The 23,841-nt window shown below is 31.4% G+C and overlaps 1 protein-coding gene and 1 long non-coding RNA gene across 2 annotated transcripts in view; both read left to right on the top strand.

The window, feature by feature from the left end:
- The window catches only part of LOC130622897 (unconventional myosin-XVIIIa-like), a 35,180-nt gene that overhangs the window by 7,146 nt on the left and 4,193 nt on the right, over positions 1–23,841 (top strand). Inside the window, exons 5-30 of the mRNA XM_057438358.1 lie at positions 210–420; positions 1,143–1,285; positions 4,610–4,774; positions 5,382–5,526; positions 6,093–6,631; positions 6,839–6,919; positions 7,955–8,090; positions 8,383–8,545; positions 8,710–8,866; positions 9,691–9,892; positions 13,082–13,182; positions 13,628–13,693; positions 14,037–14,165; positions 14,303–14,446; positions 14,906–14,995; positions 15,953–16,072; positions 16,355–16,487; positions 16,922–17,049; positions 17,665–17,819; positions 18,758–18,977; positions 20,120–20,221; positions 21,052–21,162; positions 22,018–22,077; positions 22,469–22,612; positions 22,747–22,794; positions 22,929–23,042. Coding sequence (XP_057294341.1) covers positions 210–420; positions 1,143–1,285; positions 4,610–4,774; positions 5,382–5,526; positions 6,093–6,631; positions 6,839–6,919; positions 7,955–8,090; positions 8,383–8,545; positions 8,710–8,866; positions 9,691–9,892; positions 13,082–13,182; positions 13,628–13,693; positions 14,037–14,165; positions 14,303–14,446; positions 14,906–14,995; positions 15,953–16,072; positions 16,355–16,487; positions 16,922–17,049; positions 17,665–17,819; positions 18,758–18,977; positions 20,120–20,221; positions 21,052–21,162; positions 22,018–22,077; positions 22,469–22,612; positions 22,747–22,794; positions 22,929–23,042 — 3,807 coding nt within the window. The remainder of the gene's footprint in view (positions 1–209; positions 421–1,142; positions 1,286–4,609; positions 4,775–5,381; positions 5,527–6,092; positions 6,632–6,838; positions 6,920–7,954; positions 8,091–8,382; positions 8,546–8,709; positions 8,867–9,690; positions 9,893–13,081; positions 13,183–13,627; positions 13,694–14,036; positions 14,166–14,302; positions 14,447–14,905; positions 14,996–15,952; positions 16,073–16,354; positions 16,488–16,921; positions 17,050–17,664; positions 17,820–18,757; positions 18,978–20,119; positions 20,222–21,051; positions 21,163–22,017; positions 22,078–22,468; positions 22,613–22,746; positions 22,795–22,928; positions 23,043–23,841) is intronic.
- LOC130622899 (uncharacterized) lies at positions 18,984–19,447 on the top strand. Its single transcript, XR_008981108.1, has 2 exons — positions 18,984–19,289; positions 19,321–19,447. It is a non-coding gene; the product is annotated as an uncharacterized LOC130622899 (long non-coding RNA).

The following is a 23,841-nucleotide window of genomic DNA, read 5'->3' as shown; positions in this document are numbered from 1 at the left end:
GTTTAATATAACTCAAAAAAAATATCAGAAACAGAAATTCCAAATTGCAACAGTTAAAAATTTTCATATGTTAATATTGAGAGTAAAAACAAACGCCACGTAAAACCAGATTGAAGGTAGAATTAAAATTTTCAATATTGATAATTACATAAAAATTATTGTTTATACAACTCCTTAAAGACACTGCATAGTTATAATTTCTGTTTTAGGTTATGTGGATGTTTAAGGGTTGTAAAAGAGAAGATATGCCACCCCACATATACGCAACTGCCCAGACATGTTATCGGACAATGTTTTCAGCAAACACTAACCAATCTATTGTCCTTCAAGGTTGTGCAGGCTCTGGGAAAACCTATAATTTGCACCAATTGATAAAATACTTCACTACGGTAACAAAATCAGCGGAAAGTAATGCTACAGGTTGTTGTTTTGTTTATGATGGTCATGTTGTTATCAAACTGCGTACTGTGATACACCTTCTTTCTACAAATGTGTGTCCGAATGTTTTGCCTTATATACTTTTTCTTTTGCCAGTGTTAACCTTTTATGCTTTTCTAATTCAAGTTAATCCTCCCCCAAATACTAAATACATTATAGCGAGAAAAAATGTGTTTCGGTAAAATTTTACTGTAGAATGTGGTTGTTTTCTGATGTTAAAAACCATAACATGAGAAAATACATATTTCTTTTATATAATATCATTATAAAAATAACGCTATCCTATTGGTGAAAATAAAATATGTCTGATGTTTTTAAGATTTTGCAACTATGATTAATGCATTTATTCCTAGCCAAAAATATAGAAATTTGCAGGATTCATTTTTATGAATATTTTTTGAATTTTTGAATATTAAGAACTTTTTTCATTAAATTCTCTATTACTATTTTTGTGTACAAATAGTTAACAATATTCAGATCTATTTAGAACAAGATTTAGTTTTTTCTCTTGCTTAAACAAATCACTTAAATATTCCAAACTAGAATTCAAAGATTGTTTTTTTGCAAATTGGACACTGCAGTTATGACTTTGGAGGACAGCATTAACATTTTGTAAACTAAAAACCAGCGAGTATTTGTTTCTCAAGCAACCTTTTCTAAAGTAAGTAAGATACATTTGTGTAAATTTGTTGTTTCTTTTTTAGCGATGAGCATGGAAGCTGCATTATCATTGATTGGATCGTTTACGCAAGCTAGAACAAAACTTTCTCATAATGCATCTTTTGGACGTTTTTTGTATACTCTCGATTTTGATACTTCAGGTCTTGTGATAGGTGCTTCAATACAGGTAAGGCTTCATGGACTGAGTGATTTAAACTGTTGACCATAAACATTTTTTTCTGCATTAACTTGCCTGTATATGTGACGATTCCAGGGAATTTGATAACAAGCTATTTAGCGATAATTTTTCATTATCGATCACTTATAGTGCCTGATCGCTAAGCAAAAAGTTTTATCGATAATTTAGATTAAAAATATAAAATTATCGATAAATATCGCTAAGGGATTTTCTTTTTTTATTTATCGCTATTTTGCAAGGGCTAAATTAGCATAAATTAAAATAATGACAGCGGTACTTGATAAATGCTAGCGAGCTAAAGGAAGCCGAGTTTTGATCCCTTGCTGCGGGGAAAAACACCGTGTCTAAAAGCTAAATAATTATTTTTGTTTGATCTCTGTTATTTTATTCTTTTTAGATAATTATTTTCTAGATAAGGAAAGCAATCAGAAGATTCAAAATTGACCAAGAAAGTTTAGCTAGTTAGCTACCTTGATTTTTAGTCAGGATAAATTTTATTTTTATAGGATCATAATCTAGAGAATAAAGCAAGAGGACAGCTGTCGAACATGTGGATAGTTGTGTTTTGTTTACTTCAACAGCGCGTTTTCATGTAGGTCTTACTTTAGGAAACAGTAACACTTTTTCTTTACAAAACAAAGTTTGTAATAAAATCAGTAAACCAAGGAATTTAATAGGGCACGCGTTTCATGTACTCTTTGTTACAAATAAATAAAATGTGTCACTTTCTATCCCAGACAAATTTTGTAACAAGGTAGGGGAATAGATCTTTGGCTATTTTTTCTTTCATAATGCATAGAGTCATCCTTAAAAGGACGTCCAAATTTTGGGGATGGCTGCATAGTTTCTCCTGCAAACAGTTTCTTCCTTTAGAAATTATTCCACCCTCATGAGGGATTAATTTGGTAACACAAGGTAAAACTAAAATGAATACATAAACATTTCCATTTCATATTATTTTGTAACGTAAAATGCAAAAACTACGGATGTAAATACTTTCCTCATGATATATTATAATTAATAGTTAACAACAATTTCAAAGTTTAACATTTAAAAAATAAATATATATATATATAAACAAAGAAAGTTTCTAAAATTTAAATTGTGCTACTTACTAATTATGTAAACCATATCAAAATTATTTCTGTACAGTGATTGTACACGCGATTATCAAACATGAGAATAAATAATGAAATTTTTAGACAAACATGAAAACCTTATTTACGGTTAATTTGGGTGGTAGCATTAAATCAACTGAAATTGGTAAATAATATTGTTCTCAGGTTATATTTTAAGAAAATGTGAAAAAAATTTGAAACCAGAGGCCGCATGTGGGACTAGATAATGATCTGCAATAATATTTTAAACCATTTATAGAAAAAAGTAATGATAATCAAAAATGTTACTTCCTAGTATTTATTTATAAATAACTGTGTAAAAAAATCAGAAAATCGTGATGAGTGGACCTAGAGAAAAGCTTTGACGTATGAACAGACCCTAATTTATAGGTAACTTCACTATCGCGTAACCAAAAATAAGAGGTTAAATTTATTTTTTGGTTAAAATACATTACTATAAATATATAATTCAGGAGTGGAACATGGGAACCATCAAGATTTCTGAAGCACACAAAACTCTTCTCCACCATGTAACACCATAATTCTAAATTTAAAGGAATATGCAATGCAAATTTTCGCCCAAAAATTGGGTATCAAAATATCAAATGTCTGACGACACCTTCTCATATAAATGAAATGTCCGATACATGATTTTACTGGCACTCCAAAAAAAACATTACAAAAAGTTATGTAATTCAACAGGTGTGGGAAAAATTAGTTACAGAATGACCACACACTAGCTTTATTGTGGCAGTGTCTAAAAATGATATTTTTGATACTGCAATTTTGTGTAATATAAAGAAATGGCATGCAAGCAGTAAAAAAAATCTAACATGGTTAAAAACAGGAATTTCCAGTAGTGTTTTGTATGTTGCGTGGTTTGTGTAAACAGGGCTTTAAGTGACACAAACAAAAACACCCCCTAATTTGGCTGTATCAATTTGCATTTAAGCAGATTTTCTTATTTTATTTGCCGATATAATATAATTTTTCAGACTGAAAGTTTGGCAAATTAAACCATCACAACTAAAATTATTGCAAAGCAACAGCTGAGGCTAGCTAGCTAGCTCCCTTGATCCAGACTTGTTTTAGTTTTAAGAAAGCTATAAATTCACTGGTGTGGACTTTTATACAAAAAGTAGCTTGTTTCTTACTTGTCATAAAGTAGCTAGCTAATTCAAGGTTTTGTTCCTGCTGTTTTTTGGTGAAAGTTTGGCATATTATAAACGATCACAATTAAAATTATTCCAATGCAACTGTTAGAGGCTACCTAGCACCCGAGACTTGTTTTATTTTTAAAAAAGCTGTAAATTTATTGGCGTAGACTTTTATACAAAAAGAAACTTGTTTCTTACTTATTATTATAAAGTAGTAAGTTAATTTAATAACGTTTTGTTCCAGCGCAGCCATTACGTCCAAAAGAAGAATCTAAAATAAAAAGGGCTCTGGACAGTGCCGCATGTTTACAGTGTGTGATATTTTGCAGAACAAAAAAAAATTAAAAGAGACTAACTAAATTATTTTTTTATTCTTTACAGCGATCAAACAAGTTATATTTACTTCTAAAAAGAATATTAATACACTTTATGAAAACATCAAGTAAACCGTTTTTGCTGTTTTGCAAGTTATTTAATCAACAAACATTAAAAGAATGTTGTCTAGCTTGCTTTTCGCATAATAAGCTAACAAATTTATGCGTCGGCCATATTGCACTATTATCGATAATCTGCTGACAAAGCAAATCAAATTAGCAATAATTATAGCTCAGCATTGTTGATCGCTAATGACCTGATCGCTAATCCATTTTATTTATCGATAATTCTGTTCTTTTTTCATGAATTATCGCTAAATAGTGATCGATAAATATAGGTTGTTATCAAATTCCCTGGAATCGTCACATATATGTATTTAAAGAGATTTTTTTTTAACTTAATTTACATTTTGCTTAAATATAGTTTTCTGTGGAATGGAGTATAAAATGCTGAATGGGTATTAATTTTGCCTCTTTTTATCTGCTGCGAATTGTAAATTTATATTTCATCACACAGAATGAACATATAAAAAGTAACCAAATTGCAGCATCGTTATTTCTGTCAGAACATTTCTCATTGATTATGATTTTTTTAGTTTTTAGCTTTAGTTTTTTAGTTTTTTGGATTATTTTCATTGTATATGCATTATCACTTTTTTGCAGAACTTCTTTTTGGATAAAACTCGAGTTTCAAGGATGGTACCAAATGAATCGTCATATCAAATTTTCTACGAGTTACTTGATGGTTGCGATAAAAAGTTGAAGCAAGACCTTTTCCTGGATTCTCTCCCAAGGGAAGGAAACTTTTTGTTTGATTTTGAACAAAAGGTTAGTTTAAAAACATTATTCATTGTAGTTTTTGTCTATAAATTTTTTTCTGTTTTAGCATGTCATGATATATATTACCCTTTTTAACTATTTATTTGCAAATTTCTTTTACCTGGACATTCATTTAAAGGGTGGGCAAGGGACCTTTTTTTTTACGAAAAATGACTTTATTAACAGTATCAAAATATTTTCACTTGCAAAGAAATTTAGACTACTTTATATGCCTCATATATTGAAAAAAAAAGAAACTCAAGTAGAACTACTTTGCTCATCACTGCCAGGAATTTGATCCATGATCCCTAGACCTGATTGCCACAGACACACCCATTACACTGCATGCAGCCATGCTTGTAGGTAGTTTGTCCAGTTGACGTGTAAAAATAGGCAAAATTTCCCTTTTTTATAGAACAGTTGTTTGTGTTTTCTGTTTTTTTACCTGGTTGTTTTTTCATCTAACATAGGCATTTTGACTTTGTTTAAAATTTCAGTTGAGCAGGTACTCCTTTATCTTTGCTTCAATAAGATGTCATTTTCTTGCCCACTCATTTTCTAGACGGTTTTTGTTACTTTGTCCCACTATTAGTGAAAAAATCATTTAATATTTTAGTTTTCTGATAAAGACACACACCTGCAAAATTGGAGTAGGCTGCAAACAGCCTTCCAACAGTTAAACATATCTCCTGATGAAGTGAAAGGGATTATTTCACCCATTGCAGCTATCCTGCATCTTGGTGCTGCTGGAGTTGCTACAAGTATATATGTTCATAATACTGTTTTTATTTCCTAAACTTTAAAATAAATTATATAAAATTATAAAAAGTCTCCATCAAATGATAGTATTAAACAAGTTTTTACAGTCTCACACTTTTGAGTTTAATATCATGCTGTTGTGTTTTTCCCTTGATCTTCTGACATACTGTACCTTTAGGCCTCAAAAAAAAGGAGGATTATCCAGCAAAATGTTTTAGGAATGTTAAATTTTAATTTATCACGCTTCATTAATTCTAATCAAAGAAATAATGCACTCTTATGCGCTGTGTAAATATACCTTTACATAAAACAGCATATTTTTCTACAAAAAGAACAACCTTTTCAGTGAAAATTAGTATTTCTCAGTGGCTGAAATTTGAGAGCAAATTTATTTTAATTGCACTCTTGTTGCTCTTGCTAAAACCAAAAAGATACTTTTTTTCTCAAACTATTCTCAAATTACTATTCAATTAAAAGATCTGCCGAATGTGAATATCAATTGCAACAGCCAAAAGGGAATATTGTGAATCTTACACATAATAAGTTTATAACAACCATCCTTGTCTAGCACCTGGATCGAAGCCCTACTTTAACAATCCCACCTTTGCGCAAAAGGCTGCAAGTATACTTGGTACAACAGAAGAGAATCTTTCTCGTATTATATTTACATCGTCTGTACAGATGGCATCCAGAAGTCGTTCTGGTTCAACTTTATCAAGGTCTAATTCTACTGCATCACGGAGCTCTGTGACATTTAATAAATCTGATGAGAGTGGACAGAGAGTTGGTGATGTTGTTTCACCTACAATGTCATTACTTTCGTGCGAGACAATGTATGATAACTGTTTGATTTCATTGGAAGCATTTACAGCTGGCCTGTATGTTGAAGCATTCACAGCTTTGATGAGATTAATAAATAGAGCAATAAATACAGCTGCACGGGTATCCTCTGTTGTTAATATGTATGATGGACCAGGCTTTCAAAATAAATTGTTAATTGGAAAAAGTGGCACGTTTGAAGATTTATGTTCAAATTATTGTTGTGAAAAGCTCCAGTGGTTGATGCACTATTGTACCTTTACTTCACAAATTGAGAGATATAATAGGGTATGTGTGACCACTTTTTTCTATTTTTATTTCAATAAAGTATATATAAGGTTGCTTGTGCTCTTTACATTTATTTGATCAGTGTGTAAATCTCTACCTAATGCAAGAAATTATTTTTAATATATTTTGACAGATTGCTTATGCTATCAATATTTCCAAGATTTCTAGATTTTTGTACTAATCTGTTTGTTGCTGCTTTATATTTAGGAGAATATTGATTGTAACTACAGCTACGAAATAACTGCATCTCCAGATATGACTATTGCTGTTATTGATAAATTAACCGTGGTATGTGATGTTAACCAGTGTTAAATATATGTCTCAACATTTTATTGTTTAACCTCTAGCTAGTTACTCATATCGTATAAGTTAAATTTCTCTAAGACAGTATTTGGAAGAAGAAAAAAGTGCTTTTTCTACCAGTGTCTCGTTAAAAACCTCTGCATCCATATGCATCTTGCATTATTGGTTCTCTAAAAGGAAACCTATGATATAAAGTGATGTTGGACTGGTATTATAGAGCTCAAAAAGTTGGTTAAAAAGTCTTTCATTTAAAGAATTTTAGATTTAATTATGCTGCATAAATTATCATATTTAAATAGCAAATTTTGTGTTCATTTTGCTTTCAAGCATTGCTAATTTGCTAAGTTTATGGCGTAACATGTCAATAACATTTTTAAAATTATAGGAGCTATAAAAATTATTTCCTTGAATGTTTAATGCCATAGTTGAACAATAAACTCTACTATATTATTAAAAGTTCCATAAAAAAATACTAAAGCCACATTATTTTTACAGAAAGAGTAATACAGTTCATTTTTCTTAATTATTTCACCAGCAGTAATTGAACACACTACCATTCCCCTAAAACAAACAAACAAACAAATATACAAACTGAACTAAAAGCTATAACGCAGCTAGCTAGCTAGCTAAAATATTGTTGGGGGACAAAACAATTTCTAAAATGTTTGTGATGCAAAAACATGAACATATGTCAAGAATATATCACTTGATAGCTAGTAGTACGGAAAAAAGTAAAACATCACATTCTCAACTCACAAGATTGCTTGGACAAAAAAACTCTTGCCTTTTTTTTGACTTTCCGTATGAAGTTATGAGTCTTGCATAAAACGATACTTCTTCCCAAGTCAATGCAAATAAAAATGTTTCTGAAAAGTCTGTCCACGGAAGCAAAAACAAGCCAAAGCTGATTTTGTGGCTCACTATTTTTTCTAGGGAAGAAGAAAGGCTAAATCAAACATATTTGTGCAGATCATATGAAATATTGATCTATACTGATGTACTGATTTACTATGTATTTAGGATCGACGGATTTCACATGGTGATATATCTGATGCAAAAGGTTTGTTCTGGATGATAGAAGAGGAAGCAGTTCGATCAAATCCCAGTGAAATTGCACTAGTTGAAAAGATCAGAACACAACATACTGTAAACAGAGGTATCCAATGTACTTGCTTGGTTAGCAATTTTTAAAGTACTCTTATTTTAAACTATTGAATGTCAATGATTTTTAAAAAATATTAATTAGTTATTTCATCGATTTTACTTTTATTACTCTTACCTACAAATAGCCGGAATCATCTAAATAATGTGCCCTGGAGTTATGTAATTTGTAATACTATATTTAAAATAATTATATTTAATGTGTACAAGAATACATTATCATTTGTCATGATTTTTTGACGTTTAAAAGGTTTCACGTGTATGACACTAATTTCTGCTTCTGATAGGAACCAGTATAGTGACAACTGATGCCAATCTTCCAGAAATGTTTATGGTATCACATTTACAAAACACATGTTCAGTTAAGTACAATGTTAATGGATGGTTGAGAAGAGTTCGAGAACATCCTGCTGTGAAAATGGCATATAGTGTGTTGTCAGACTCATCTAAGTGAGTGTTCTGTCTGTCTGTCTTTCCTGTCTGCCTGTCTGTCTGTACATTACAATATATTTTTGCATCTATGGAATTGTTTAAAAGTAGATCTTTTTGATGTTGTTTTATAAAAAATTGCTTCCCTCGACTTTTTTATTATTTTAAGTTAAATTTAAAACTAGGTCCCATGTAACAGAGTTATATGCTGGACATCAAAGTGGAACATTCCAGGCTGAAGGTTCGCAACATACACGTGGAAATCGTAGAAGGACACATGGTCATACAGCTTTATCATCAGTTAGAAGAAACTCTGTCAGCATGCAATTAAAAACTCAAATGGTTAGACCGTTTTTTTAAAAAATATTGTTATTTAAATCCCCTGTGTATAATGTATAAATTAAAAGTGGGGGATCTGCTTAATCAAATGTTTATGGTATGCAAAGTTACTATTTTTAATAATGCAATGCAGCACTGTTTTTGTGCTTGTTGATTAAATGAAGGCTGAAAAAATACAGAATACAAATATACAACAGCAAATGCAATACCTGGTAATACAGGTAACCATTTGTAAGGTAACCATTTTTGATTTCAGCCAACTGAATAATAATAGACGTTAATTACCAGAATTTTAAGATAATTTATATTTTGAACGAAATTCTGACATCTGAAAATCTTTGTTGTCCCAACATTTAAGTGTTCAAAGTTCCTAATGGATACTGTTCTCTTTATATGGGCCAGAGTGTATTTGATTAAGCTTTATCTTAATTTAAAATCATCAATCACGAATAGCTGCTATAACTGCATAAAAAATCATTGAACAAGAGTTGTTTTTTATAAGGTGAATAGTTTAATATAAATCTCTTCCATTAGGGGACTCGTTGCATGTGGAAAATTTTTGTTGTCTATTATGTTAATGACTCTTTGCATGCAATTGATTGAGAAAGGAAATGCCTTGTCTTCTATCTCATCTTAATTTTTAAATAAAAATTTTCTGATTAGAAAAAAAGTGGAAAATATTTTTCCAAAATATTAAGGTCAGAAATGTTTTGTAATTTATGTAAACCAAATAGAGTTAATTTAATCATAGTCTATCAAAATGTTTGGTTTGCTCCGATCCTTAAATGGACTATAAAAATGCTTTATTGTATCCGATTTTCCTCTAGGAACGCATACTTGAGATTTTGGATCGTACAACAGTTCATTTTGTCTACTGCTTCCTGCCAGAACCTCTAGATGGATGTTTAAATCCAGTGAAACAATCAAGTAAAAGAGAAAAATCATCAGCACCCGTTTTTGATGTTCCATTTTTACGACAGCAGTTAAAAAGTGCACACTTGGTTGAAAGCATGAGGATTCATAGGCAAGGTTAGTAAAAAGTAAAATTTAGATCTAAATGAATTTTCTTTGTAAAGCTCATCAATGGTAATCGAAGTGATTTCACTTCACAGAGTTTAAATTAGAAGTATAGCAAGTTTGCAAAAATATGCTAGCTGTAGAGAAGGAAACCACAGCCAGCTGTAGTCTCTGAGCACTCTAGGCCACTTGCCAATGATCCCTTAATAATGGTTATTTTGTTGCAGCAACCATTATTGAAATAGGTGATGCAAACAGTTAATGCAATTTCCAATTGCAACCATTTAATTATGACCTGCGGATATTGCTTCACTCTAGGTGTCGTTTTTATGTAAAGGCCTCCTAAGACTGAATCTAAAACAATGCAGTCATTAAAAATCTACCTTGATTCAATTATATAAGAATTATTATATATAGAAGTGACTTCATTGTTATTAAAAGATTACTTGCTTGACTTGGTTGCTAAAACAGTCTGGTAATGTTCATGGCAATGGAATTTGTGACATCAAAAGCATTTCCTTTCTCCACCTTTTTTATCCAGTCTGTCATATGTTAAGGAAGAATAAACAGATTATCTACTAGTTAAGACGAAAACTCAGTCTATCAGTTAGGTTTTTAATTCGAAACACAAACATAACTGTCAGCATTTGTATTATAAATACTTTAATGTAAATTAAAAAAAATTCTGTGTTACTGACTTGTTAGATGTTGTGATGGCTTAGAATAGCAAGTTCGTTTTCTCTCGATCGAGTTATTGTGTAAGAGCAGGGAATTGTGTTGTTTTTGTTTGTTTGTTCGTTTTTTTTTGTTTTTTTGTTTGTTTTTTGTTTGTTAGTTTTGTTTGTTTGTTTTTATGTTTGTTTGTGTTTGCAAGAAAATACATGTTTGATGTAATTTTCTGTTTAGTTTTGTTGTTTTAAATAAACTGTAAGTTTAAATTATTTCGCATTATTACATGCTTTATTTTTGATAGTTCTTATTTGTTAACTAAATGCATAATTGACTGGGTTGTTGTGAATTTGAAGTGCAAATAAATTTAAACCAATAACGAAAGGGGTTTAAAAAACAAAAGACGTAGTAAAGAAAGAATGCGGTGAACCATCCTTAGCATGATAGGTTATGGTTTTATGTGATTGTAATGTATATTTCTTCAAGTAATAGCCTATGTATCTAATTTTGTGCTTTTTTTTTTCATTCTTTTTGATGAACAGTAATTTTTAAGGTAATTCTTTATGCTGCTTTCTTTTACATTGATCATCTGTCCTTTTTAGAACTACAGCCACTTTAGTTCATGTTTTAGAAAGAAAATAATCAGAGAGATTAGCAGAAGTTTACTGCTAAAAAAAATTAAGATTTTATGTTATTTTTACAATATATTTAACGGGCATTCTCAAGAGGTTTTTTTGTTTCTTCTCTATACTTTGGCAACTAAAGGAAGTGAAATAAAAATATGTATAGATGTGTTAATGATTTCTCAATTCGTTAAAATTTATTTTATCGGAAACAATGCAGATCTAATTTTTTTCACCGTTTTGGTTGTTTTTTTGTGTATGATATTGTGCTGTTTCAAATTAATATTGATCTAAAATATTATACATCTTTATTTTTTTTATTTGTTGTTTTTGTATATTATATGTTCCATTTCTTTAATTATTTTTGCTATTATTTTTTTGTCTTGTTAGTGCTGGTGCAATGGTTGTTCTTGTCTTTTTGTGTTTGTTGTTGTTTGTTTTGTTTTTGTCTGTCATTACTGTCAATTATTTTTGTTTTTTGTTGTGTTTATTTTTCATTTTTTGTATGTTTTTTGTATGTTTTTTGTTTTAATTTTTTTTGTTTTGTTGTTGTTAGTGCAGTTGTTATTATCCCTGCAAGTATGTTGTAAACAGATTTCGCAAAGGAAAGTGCAGTCCTTTTATTTCTTGATCCCTTCTTTACTATTCTCTTTTTTAGTAGGTACTCTCCTTTGAATAATTCATTGTTGTTGTGTTTAGTTTTATTAAATAAAATGAAGCTAAAAGACAAGTTTTTATATTTTATTCTACCAGCTGTACAATTTCTTCTAATACTTTAAGCTTCAATCTATGGAACTCAAGAAAAAAAATTTTCACAAATTATTTATGTTATTTGAAAATTTATAAATCACAAGCAGTTTGACTGTTACCAGATTCTTTATGTGAGTTTGGTTTTATAGGTTTATAATATGTGTTAGCTCAGAGAGAGAGAGAGAGAGAGATCATTTATTGCATGTATCTACTTTACATGTGTTTAAGAATTTTAAAAGGAAAAAACATTGAAGCCTTTGTTTTAAAAAAAAAAGACGAAAGAACAACTGAATTAATAAGACTGAAATGTTATTATGAATTATAGCAGTAACACATTTCGTTTCGTTTATTTTCTGAAGTTGTGAAAAGTTAAGGGAAGTGTATGTACAGGCTAAAGCACTCAGTTAGATAGTTATTTATTTTCAATTCAGTTACTTATTTTCAAAAAGTGGGTTTTGTTTTGGGAGGAAAGGGTGGGGGTAGGATTTTCCAATTCTGGTAAATGTTTCTTCTTTTTAAGGAGTGTTTCAAAAATATTATCGAAATTCTAAGTGCCTGAAAACTTACGTAAATTTCCAAAAGAAGGGGGTCAAGGATCTATGGGGAACAACTCCCATGTAACTACAAGGGGCAGGAAAAAGGAGATAATTATTAGTTATTTTAAAATAATTTAAACATGTTTAAAGTTTCTTATTAAAATGACAAACTTTTAAGTGTCCCTTTCGATTTTTTGTCTGAATTAAGTTTTTAGACAGTAAACAAAAAGGTTAACAACTACTGAGAAATGGTCTTTTAAAATAATAATTTTTAAACAGTAGTGTAAACAACCTTAATACAGCCTATTATATGATGTGTAAATAACAGAAATGAATGGGTTGGAGAACCGAAATCTACAATCTGATACATTGTTAGAAAATGACTTTTTTAAACCATGCAACACAAATGGAAGAATATATTCGCATTCATTTAAGTTCTGGCCAAAGCGAGATAATGGTTTCGTAAAGCATGTATACTTAGTTCGAAGTACAAATGATTATGCTGACACATACAATAATGTAATCTGTGGTTGTTGTGAAGGTAAAGGACGAATAATATTGTAAAGCCCTATGCGAAACACGAATCATTACTTGTTAGTAAGAAAATAATTTCTTGTATTTAGGTTACCCTGATCATATGAATTTTTCGGAATTCCTTCGCAGATTTTCAATCCTTTTACCAAAAGAAAATGAAGAAAACCGAACTATACTTGATGAAAAGCAGGTTTAATTTTATTTTGATATTATAATATGTATATGTTTATATATTTTTTTTTAGTTTTTTTTGAAACTAAAGTAAGTAAGCTTCGTCGAGTTTTACAGAAGCAACCACTGTTTATAATAATTATCAAAGTACATATTATTCTAAGTAAATGTGAACTAATGAATACCAAAATTTTTTTTAAACGTGTAGAAAGTGAATAGTTATTAAGCATCCATTTTTTGCGACAAAAATTGTCTGATCTGTTGTTTCAAAGTTAAAATAAACCTCAACACTCACTTAAGAAGTAACCATACTTTTTTACCCTTGGTAATTTAACTCAGGTGTTTAGATTATGAAAACAATATTTGTTTCTTGATTAAGTCATATTTTGACGATTAGGTCAGATTGTAATCCTTTAAAAAAAATTGGACTTTCATGATATCAACAGGTTTTTAATTTCTTTTAGACTGTCAGTACGATGATTGAGAAGTTGGACCTTGAAGATCGTAGCTACAAACTTGGTATAAGTCAAGTAAGAATTGTTTTCCTATCTCAAATTTTTTGTTCCTATATGATTATTATTTCATAATTTGTTATTTATTCTATATGATTATTATTTCATAATTTGTTATTTATTCGAATTAGTTGGTTTAAAAGTAAAAATCAAAAATAATTTGAAAAAAATTTGGATAGATTGCAACACACAGAGATTTGTCAAAAGATGTTGATTCTCAACTTTAAATCCCAATCTATATTTATGTACTTTACATAATGTCCTAAAATATACTGAAGGAAAAACTGTACACTGGCCAAAGCCCTATAATAATAATTTCATTAATTCTACATTATATCCTCGATTTGATTGTACTTTTTAGATTTTCTTTCGATCTGGTGTTTTGCCGCAGCTAGAAGATACGAGGGATGAAAAACTTAGTGAATCTGTTACTGAATTTCAAGCTTTGTGTAGAGGTGTCTTAGCGAGGAGAAATCTGAAAAAACTAAAGGTAAAGTTTTTCACCTTTTACTTTCCCAAACTTTCTATTTCCTATTTAGTTTTTTGAAACCTCAAGAATAGTTATTGTGTACTCACAATTGAATTATAGCCCAGCATTTTGTGGGAAAAAAATTAATTCTATTTCAGTTACAACTCATGGCTATCCGTTGTGTGCAAAAAAACGTGCGTAAATTTTTGTTGGTTCGAAATTGGCCGTGGTGGAGAGTGTACACAAAGGTTTTACCATTGCTAGATGTTCACCGAACAGAACAGGAGCTCAAAAGCAAAACAGTACGTGTGATATTTTATTTATATGAGTTAATAATGAGAAAGGATATTAGAGTGTGGCATATAATGCTATGTAAATTGTTAGGAAGAGGACTAGTGACATCAGGAGAAATCTACAAGTATTTGGTGTATAATGTCATATTCTGTGTGGCAACAATTTTATCAATGACCATGATACAACGTTTGTTATGACATAGTTACAGCAGCAAACCAACAACGATTCATGAATATCTGATTAACTAACTTTTCATGAATTTGTGTAGTTGGATTTAGACAACACAAAGAAGATATAATGGTCATTCACCTTCAAGCAGTTTAATTTCCACGTTTCTACATATCCTGACTAACGAAGTCAGTTTTGTTAAACTAGAAATCATTTCTGTGTAATAAAATTGCAGCACTGCTTCATTGCCATTATTGAGACTAGGCAAATGAGAGAATTAATATATTTCATACTTTTAGTCTGAAGTTGGTACATTACATAACAAGATCAACAAACTAACCAGTGAAAATAGCGACTTAACAGATGAAAATGCAAGACTTAAAAAGAAAGTATGTTATTCTTCTTCTTGTTGTTTTGTTGTGAAATCCTAAACCAATTTTTACTAATGTCTTATACAAGTGTTTTGTGAAACTAGGGAGTTTGTTTGAAAACATAAGTATGAGATGTAGTGCTAATGTGCTCTATAAATGTTTTTTGATCTTAACTTTTCATAACATATAAAGAAAACATTTTTTAAAGAAGGTGTGACTTACAAAAATGGTGGATTTTCTGAAAATTTTTATTTAAAAATACGAGCTAGTATTTAAGAGGTTACTGAAATACAAGTTGTGATGGGATAATACAGATGTATTTTCTGGTTTCCATAAAATGGTACTGGAGTGTTTTTAAATGACAATTGGTTCATGACTTACCAATGATTATAACTGTGATTAACTGTGATAACTTGTTTCTGAAGTGTTGTATTATGCTTTTGTTGTTGCCATCGTTGTTGTTGTTGTTGGTGGTGTTATTGTTGTTTGTTTTTGTCACCGTCTTCGTATTTTTTTACTTATCAGTTGTCATGATCTCAACCGAATTCAGAGTACTGGTTTTAGACCCCTGTTTAATCATAGCAGTATCGTTGATGTGAAGTTGTATAAGAAATCCTGTTTTTTTAAAATACTTCGTTTAGTGTTATTTTTCTGTTCATTGCTCTCAGCAACACCACTGCCTTTAAAAAAAATTTTTTCTTTATAATCACATTGGAACATATCTAAAAAACAAAATTTTGTAGAAATATTTTCTCAGATTTCTTTAATTTCTCTATTGCATTCAAAAATATTGTGTGTGCCATTTTTGTGCGTGTTTGGTTAAATTTGGGTAAAAAAATCCCTAAAAGTTTTTATGTTTTTATACCATATACCACTAGCAAATGTTTACCAAGTTTTAAAGTTAGGTTTTAGGAAAACCTATGTGAATTGATCTGTATTGTCTATAGCCTTCTTCTTTTTCTTCTCATTTTCAAGGTACAAGAATTATCATCACAACTTAGTGAGGTGCATTCATCTGCAAACGGTGCAGGAGAGTTACTAGACCACGAGACAGCCGAAAGAGAAAGATTGGAAGAAGACCTTCAAATAGCAAAGGTAAGCCTTGTAAACTGGTAGTTTGCGTACTTCTCGACTACTGATCTGAACGTCATCTAACTGTTGTGTAATAAACCTCTAGCCCAGTTTTGTTGCATTCCGAGGACTCAATTGTTGTAAATTAAAATCGTTTCATGCAAAGAAACAGTTCTATTACTACCCAGACTTTTATTATAAGGATGAATGTTATATATGTTAAAGTCTGGGAACTCAATTGAATACGCTGCTGAAACAAATCACTGGATCCGTTGTCAGTCTTACATTTTGTTATTTATTTTGTAGATGGAAACTGAACGTATCCAACGGCAGTACGATCAGCTACAAACTGAGTACTGTGATATGAAGGTTCATTCTATTTCAAATGGTGGTTTTTCTTACGAGAGAGGAGTTGATGCAGAAGAACTGGAAGAAAATGGTATTGCTGCTAGTAAATTTTAGGCTTTTCAATAAATTGAATGCAATTATTTGCAAAATGATTAGTTTGGTTTCTATCACGAATTTTATTTATTTTTCTGACCTTCTCTAGTTACATTAATATATAGGCGTGAATAAGTAAAGCTTTTACCACTGTTATAAACCTTCGTTTGATTAAATGTAACGTAAAACGAAAACGTACCCCCTGTAAGGCTTTACAGAGTCTGGAAAATTAGAGAATGTCACAAAATGTTTTGGTGGTCAAAAAAATAGGAAAGTGCTGATATTTTTTAAAAATCAGTGATGTTAGTGGTAAGAAAGTTTTTATAGGGTATGTACAATTTAACTTGTACTTTAGAAAATTGGCAAAACTTAGGGAACTTTCTATGATATGCGTCAATATGTATGTGCGTGTCTATGTTTCACATTTTTCAGATAATGTGTGGAGACAGAAGTACAAAGCTTTGTCCCGCGAGTTAGAAAATACCCGCAGAAATCTGACTGATCAAGCTGAAGAGGAAATTCAAGAACTGATGAACTTAAAGCGAAGCGGTGAAAAAGCTGTAAGTGTATTTTTGTGTAGCATCTCATAAACACGATCTCAGTTGCGTTTTAGGATGAGCTAGTGATAGAAATGTCATTATTATGTCAATTACAATGGCTTGTCGATGATTTGAGATGTATTTGTAATCTTGACACGACACTGGTTAAATGTTAAAACTTCTTTATTATAAAGTATTTTCTTTCGTTGTTTTAATAAACTCATGGGCAGGGATACGTTTGCATTCAATACATTATTGGAGCGTAGACAGCACGTTTGCATTCAATACATTATTGGAGCGTAGACAGCCCAACTTATCACCACCCCGTTCTACACATGCGGTCCCAGTATGTTTGTTTGAAGAAAATTCTAGTAATAAAAGAACTCAAAAAAGAGGTGTCCGCCTACTATCCGGGTATCCCTAAATGAAAGCTTTTAGGCGAGACTATTTGGTTAATTTGCGTAGTTTGGTTTTTGTTATTGTCTTTACAACAGGAATTCTGGAGGAATCAAAAACATAATATTTCACAGAGTCTATGTTTAAAACGTTTCCTCTATTCCTTCTTACGAGGAACAAGAAACCTCTCATGTAAATGTGCAGCGGTTGGCATATTTTGCAGAATGTATGTTTTTTTAGCTTGCGGAAGAACGAGCAGAATCAGATGAAGCGCGTCGACAACTAGCGAACACGAAACGTAAGTTGAACAAAGTCAACGCAGAGATGGACGATTTGAAATTGTTGCTTGAAGGTTTGCAAGGGCGAAACTCAAACGTGGAGAAGAAGCAACGAAAGTGAGCAGATTGTTTTGTTTCTTTTGTTTGTCGTCTTTTAGTTTTTAATTATTCATTAACATTTTAAATGTTCTTAAATCACGTTCTTTTATTTAATTAATTAGCTGCTGTTCAAATGTTTTAATCATGAGAGAGTCGTAGACTGAAAACTCCTCCCAAATTATTTATGCCATAAGCTTGCATGTGTTAACAGCTGATGTAATTCTTACAAACCAGATAAACAATTATCGAATCTTTTCAAAATATTAATGTTGTCATAGACAATGTCACTGAACTCCCCTACAATAGTGCTTTCACAAGATCATTGAAAATCTCCTAAATATCATTTTAATTCTCCTCAATTTTACTCATATTCTGCACCCTGTCATTAAAATTCTTTACCATGTTGCAATCTCCACCATGTCATTCAAATTCTCTACCGTCTCATTGAGATTCTCCGCAATATCGTTGAAATTCTTCATCTTAGTTAAGAATTTCTCCGTCACGAGATTTCCTGCGATTAAATATCATATTTATTAACTATATCGAATTTGGCTTAGTTACTTTCGTCGTGCGATAATCTTAAGATTTTTTGCATTTATGCTATTGTCAATTTCTGTCGAGCATTTTTATTCATTAACCGTCTTTTCATGATTCTTCTACGCATTAAACGCTTACATATATGTTATTCAAAATAGTGTCATTAGTTTGAATGGGTTTTAATACTATCCTAATAAATATGCTTAATCTTTTATATTTCTCTTATGGAGTTGCTTTGTTTTTGTTTTATTTCTGTTTTTTATTTTTATGTTGTTTTATATTTTCTGCTTATTTGACTCGATTAAGGAGGGAATTAAAAAATTTGAGACATAATATTCTTGATATATGTGAAATGTTTCTCCACATTGTCATGTAGTGTGTTTTATCGTCTCGTTTATTCGAATCTACCTCCTCTCTAGATTTGACCACGAAATGCAAAATCTGCAAGAGGCTCTCGAGCAAGAGCGGGCACTTCGCGAGACAGCGCAACGAGAGCGAGATAAAAATAATTCAGAGAAACTTGCTTTGCAAAACAGTATAACTAGCTATGAAGAGGAGATAATTCAACTCAAACGAAAAATCGATCGCCTCAATGAAGAAATCGATGATTATGGCTTGTCAGGAAAAACAGATGCTGAAGTAAGTTTTAAGCTGTAGCTACAACCCCTGCGAGGATATTATAACAATGGCACTTTATCTGCCATTTTACAGTTGGCAAAAAGCATCAACTCGTAAAATAGCTGCGGAATTGATACTTTTTTAGATTCGTAGGCCAGGTAAGCAGCCTTTGATTTGCGCTACATGTCCGCTTCAAGAAATAATCCACGTCATGGTACACAAAGTCCCCGAGATTTTAGAAAAAATGACCACGCTGTCGTCGGCATTAGTTGGCACTTTTTGAGAGTTGGAATCTAACCAAATAAGTTGACATGTTCAAATTTCGTGAATCGTGTATGGAAATCGCCTGTATATCTACTTGTAGCAATGAACTTCGAAATTTCCAACTTGACTCGAACAAAATTATTTTTGCATGAACCCACCTACGAGTTTGTAAATACCGTCGATTTATTAATTTCAATTAAAAGGCGGGAACATAATAAACAAAACAACAAACAAAAAATCCACTTACACAATCTTCTTAAAATTTATTGTTCTTCTCATCATAAAGTTTGTTCTTGTTAGTTTCTTTTAAAAGGCGCGAATATTAAATCTTTTTTAATGAAATAGACAACTGAATGTTATTTTCCCGTAACTTTTTCCGTGCACGAATTTACAACAAAGAATCTGCGTTAAGGGAACAAACTAAACAAAATCAACTACCTATGACTTTTGTATCACAATTTTTTTAGCTTAAGTAAAAACCGTGCAAAAACCAAAATAAATTATATATCGCATTTCTTATTTTTGTAACACGATTCTTTTCTCGCGCATCAAAGACAGACGGAATACGGCTATTATTAAGGAGCCTAGTCGGTAGCCCGTGAAAAAATCCACGTGTTCTCCCCTCTTTTATATATCAAATTTTCTGTTTGGCTCGTGTATAAATCCACGGGGTCGTCCGTCTTTAAATTACACGCTATCTCGTGTGCCCGCTGCAAAACACTTTTCTTGCGGACAAAAAGACAATACGGCTATATTTAAAGAGACTTGTATCAATGCAAAAGTGCTAATTCGCATTTTATCTTAGATTGCTTTTTTGCAGGAGGTAAAATAATAATTTTTCTCGACTGCCGGTTATTTGACTGCAACTGCTGCTCATTGGTACGCATTGATATATTTAGCTTGTTGCGGTCAAGAGAATTCAAAGAGAACTGGAAACGAAGGTACAAGACCAAGAAGAGGAGTTGGACGAGCAAGCCGGACAAATTCAACAACTGGAACAGGTGGGCGCTTAAGATGTAGTTAAAATCAATTTTTTATCTTTATCTTCTATGATACTTTCTGTTTGGCAAATAACCTCCTGATGTAGCTATAAGGACAAATATAGCTCAATATGCCGTCACGTTCTATACTGATGAATGACCTACAAATATTTGCTACAGTTAAAATTCATCTAAAGATAATGTAGTGATTTTCGCACAAATGTCTAGCCGTTTTATATTTACCAGTGTTGTTAATTTACGTTAAATTTGACTCGAACTTCTGACGCTCCGAACAATAGTTTGAGTTATCGAGACGTTGTTAACTCGAATTTCTTGAAAATTTTCAACTCAAAACTATGATCTTAGTGATGAAGAGGGTATGCGAGTGTTTTTTTCTTTAAAGTTTACTGAAGAAACGATGTTTGTATTCTTAAAAATTCAATTTTTTTTCTGGAAAGAAAAATAATAACATCTTTGAGTTATCAGAAGGTATTTGGACCAGGAGACCATTAAAATAGTTGGTTATCAGATGTTTGACTTCCATTTAGTGTTTTTTATAAAAAAGGATTAGTGAAAAACAGTTTAAATTACTAGAAGTTCGAGTTATTAAGTTAAGTTTTTTAATGAAATTAATGTGAATCTCAAATATAACATTTATTAAAACGTGTGACAAAATGTCTATTTATATTTGTCTAAGTTCCGCTTGCATGAACGTCTTAAAAACTAAATAACAGAAATTAATGCGGTATTAACGAGTTTTGTTGCTAATCTGTTTAATACATCGAACTAACTTAATGAAATCTGGTATTAAAATTTTTCTGATTAGTTTTTACGACCAACTATCTTTTCAGGTTAAATTAAAATTGGAAATGGCCAGTCAACGAGACAGACATCAATTTCAAAGAGACTTGGACATGAAAGATGAGGATATCGAACAAATGCGAACAGATCACCAAAGAAAGGTATTATCTTTTTAATACTGTTGTCCCATTGTTTATATATGTTTTTGGATAACATAGCACCGTGTTATATTTTTGAGGAAATCGCGCTTTATATATTTTTTTCCAAAAAAGGCGCTTCAAAAGTATTTAAAACAGAGATACTAGCAAAATTTTCTTATTATTATCTAACCCGAATGCATTTGTGTTTTAAATGTATTTTCCTTATCACATGAAATAACTGCGAAGGCTATCCTTTTTAAAATGTTTGACAGTATTTGTGGTTCGGTGAAAATAAATAGAGCTCAACGAATTAACCTGCCCACTGGATAATCAACTGTTACATATATACTTTGTTAGATTTTAATCTTAAACAAGTTTTTTTTATTATTATCATTATCGCGCTGGCATATCAGCACATTCCTACAGCCACAACTCTTTATCTTGTATTTCATTCAGACAATCTTTTACCGTGTTCTTCGTTCAGACAATCTTTTCGTGTTTTTCGTTAAAACAAACCCTTCATCGTGTTTTTCGCTAAAACAAACCCTTTATTGTGCTTTCTGTTTAGACAAAATGTCGTGTTTTTCGTTAAGAGAAACGCTTTATCGTGTTTTTCGTTTAGACAATTTTTTATCGTGTTTTTCGTTTAGACAATTTTTTATCGTGTTTTTCGTTTAGACAACCTTTTATCGTGTTTTTCGTTTAGACAATCTTTTATCGTGTATTTCGTTCAGACAATTTTTTTATCGTGTTTTTCGTTTAGACAACCCTTTATCCTGTTTTTCGTTTAGACAATCTTTTATCGTGCTTTTCGTTTAAAACAACCCTTTATCGTGTTTTTTGTTTAGACAACCTTTTATCGTGTTTATCGTTTAGATGCGCGCATTGGAGGAGCAGTTGGATGAAGAAATGAAACGAAAAGACGATGTTAACAAGGTAATTCTCGCGACTTGTTGAGAAATGAAACCCTATTCATATGCTATTTCCAAGACCTGTACAAATGCAATACCAGGATTCTTGATCTTCCCTCACGGTATAACTCGACCAAAAACAGCCCTGTAGTTGGACAGCCGTAACTCTCCAGGTTGTTGTGAAAAGTGCTTCCATGTTTTATTAGAAAGAGAATTAATTGAGCTACCCAAAGGTGCCTAGTACGAACATTTTGCCATGTCCACAGCCACCAATCGATTTTGGAGAAGCTGATTGCGTGTTGACTAAAAAAGAGGTCCTTTCAAAAATGTTCTTTAAGGGTTATTATTGTCCTAAATGTTAATACGACGTCATGTTTTTTTATTTCTGAGTAAAACTTTATCAACTATTTTTGCAGGTGAAACGTGAGTTAGAAAGGCAAGTGTATGAACTTCGAAGTTCTACTGATGATGTTGACAGAAGTATGGAAAGACGATTGAAGAAAGAATTAAAAAAGTTGAGGATTTTATATAAGGACGCGAAAACAGCTTTGGAAAACCAGGTATTTTCACTTCAAAAAGTTACAGATTATATTTATTGTTGACGATTCCCTATCTGTGTTAACTTTCCCCTCTTTATAACCTTATGATCTAATTTTAGCTTTAATATAAATAGCTACTTTATTGTACATTTTAGGCTGCAAGATCAGGAGACTCTTCTGAATTAAAAGCACTTCGAAATCAGGTATTAATATTAGCATCATGGTCTGTAAGCTCGGTTCAATTCTTCATATCTTGATTTTGATAGGGTTTGATCAAGTATATACCTGGCCGTTTATTTTATATGCCTTGACGTTGCTTCATATATATATTTGTCAGCTCGAGGATGCGGAATTTGCAAAGCATATGGCGATCAAAGCGAAAGCTCAAATTGAGACTGATCTAGAAGAACTTACAGCTCAGAACGAAAATTTATCCAACGCAAGAGAAACGGTACTTTAAATATATTTCATTAACTAGCTTTTTATGCTTGATGCGCTACACAGTGCACTGAGCTCGCATAAAAGAAGATTTCGAACAACCTGCAGCCATTATGGATGTTTTCAAGTGCCGCGAATTTCACTGGATACACTTTTACCGCCTTTCCCCGCTAGAAAATTGACTCGCCTACTAGTATTGCTATTTGTTTTTGTTTTGTAGGTAAACTAGAAAAAAAGTGGTGTTAATTTTGATTATTTTCTGTTGCAGCTCTGTGAACAACCAGGACTTAAGATTTAATACATTTCTCCTACTTTCGCTTCACATGCACAAGTCACAAACAAAAGAAATCGCAATAGCAACTCTTGAAACTCTTGATTTGTGTAAAAAAAAAACTCCAATAAATTGTGTTCTAAAATTTCATAATTTTAGATTTTAAAGAATTTAGGAGGTTTGGAGGTCAAAATTTAGAAGGAAACGCTAAAACGTACAGAATCCATTCCTTTTCTTGATTTTGAATTTTAGTTGGAATATGACAATAGTTACTAATTATCCAGCTTTTCCTGACGTGAATACTGGTTAATCTTTTTTAAAACAAGGTAATAAAACTTAGAAAGATGCATGCCAGATAAACAATTTTGAAAGAAATCAGTATTTTGGTCAAACTTTAGGTTATTTAGGAGATTTTAGGAGGTGCTTCGACCCTGTGCACAAGGAGTAGCAAAAGCCACACTGTAGTTGGATAAAAAATGTGTCCAATCACATGTCAGAAAAATGGGTTATCAGATAATTTAAATGCTTTTATAAAAATCCA

This window comes from Hydractinia symbiolongicarpus, chromosome 13, assembly GCF_029227915.1.
Source record: "Hydractinia symbiolongicarpus strain clone_291-10 chromosome 13, HSymV2.1, whole genome shotgun sequence".
Classification (NCBI taxonomy): Eukaryota; Metazoa; Cnidaria; class Hydrozoa; order Anthoathecata; family Hydractiniidae; genus Hydractinia; species Hydractinia symbiolongicarpus.
This window is presented reverse-complemented; position numbering and strand designations above follow the sequence as displayed.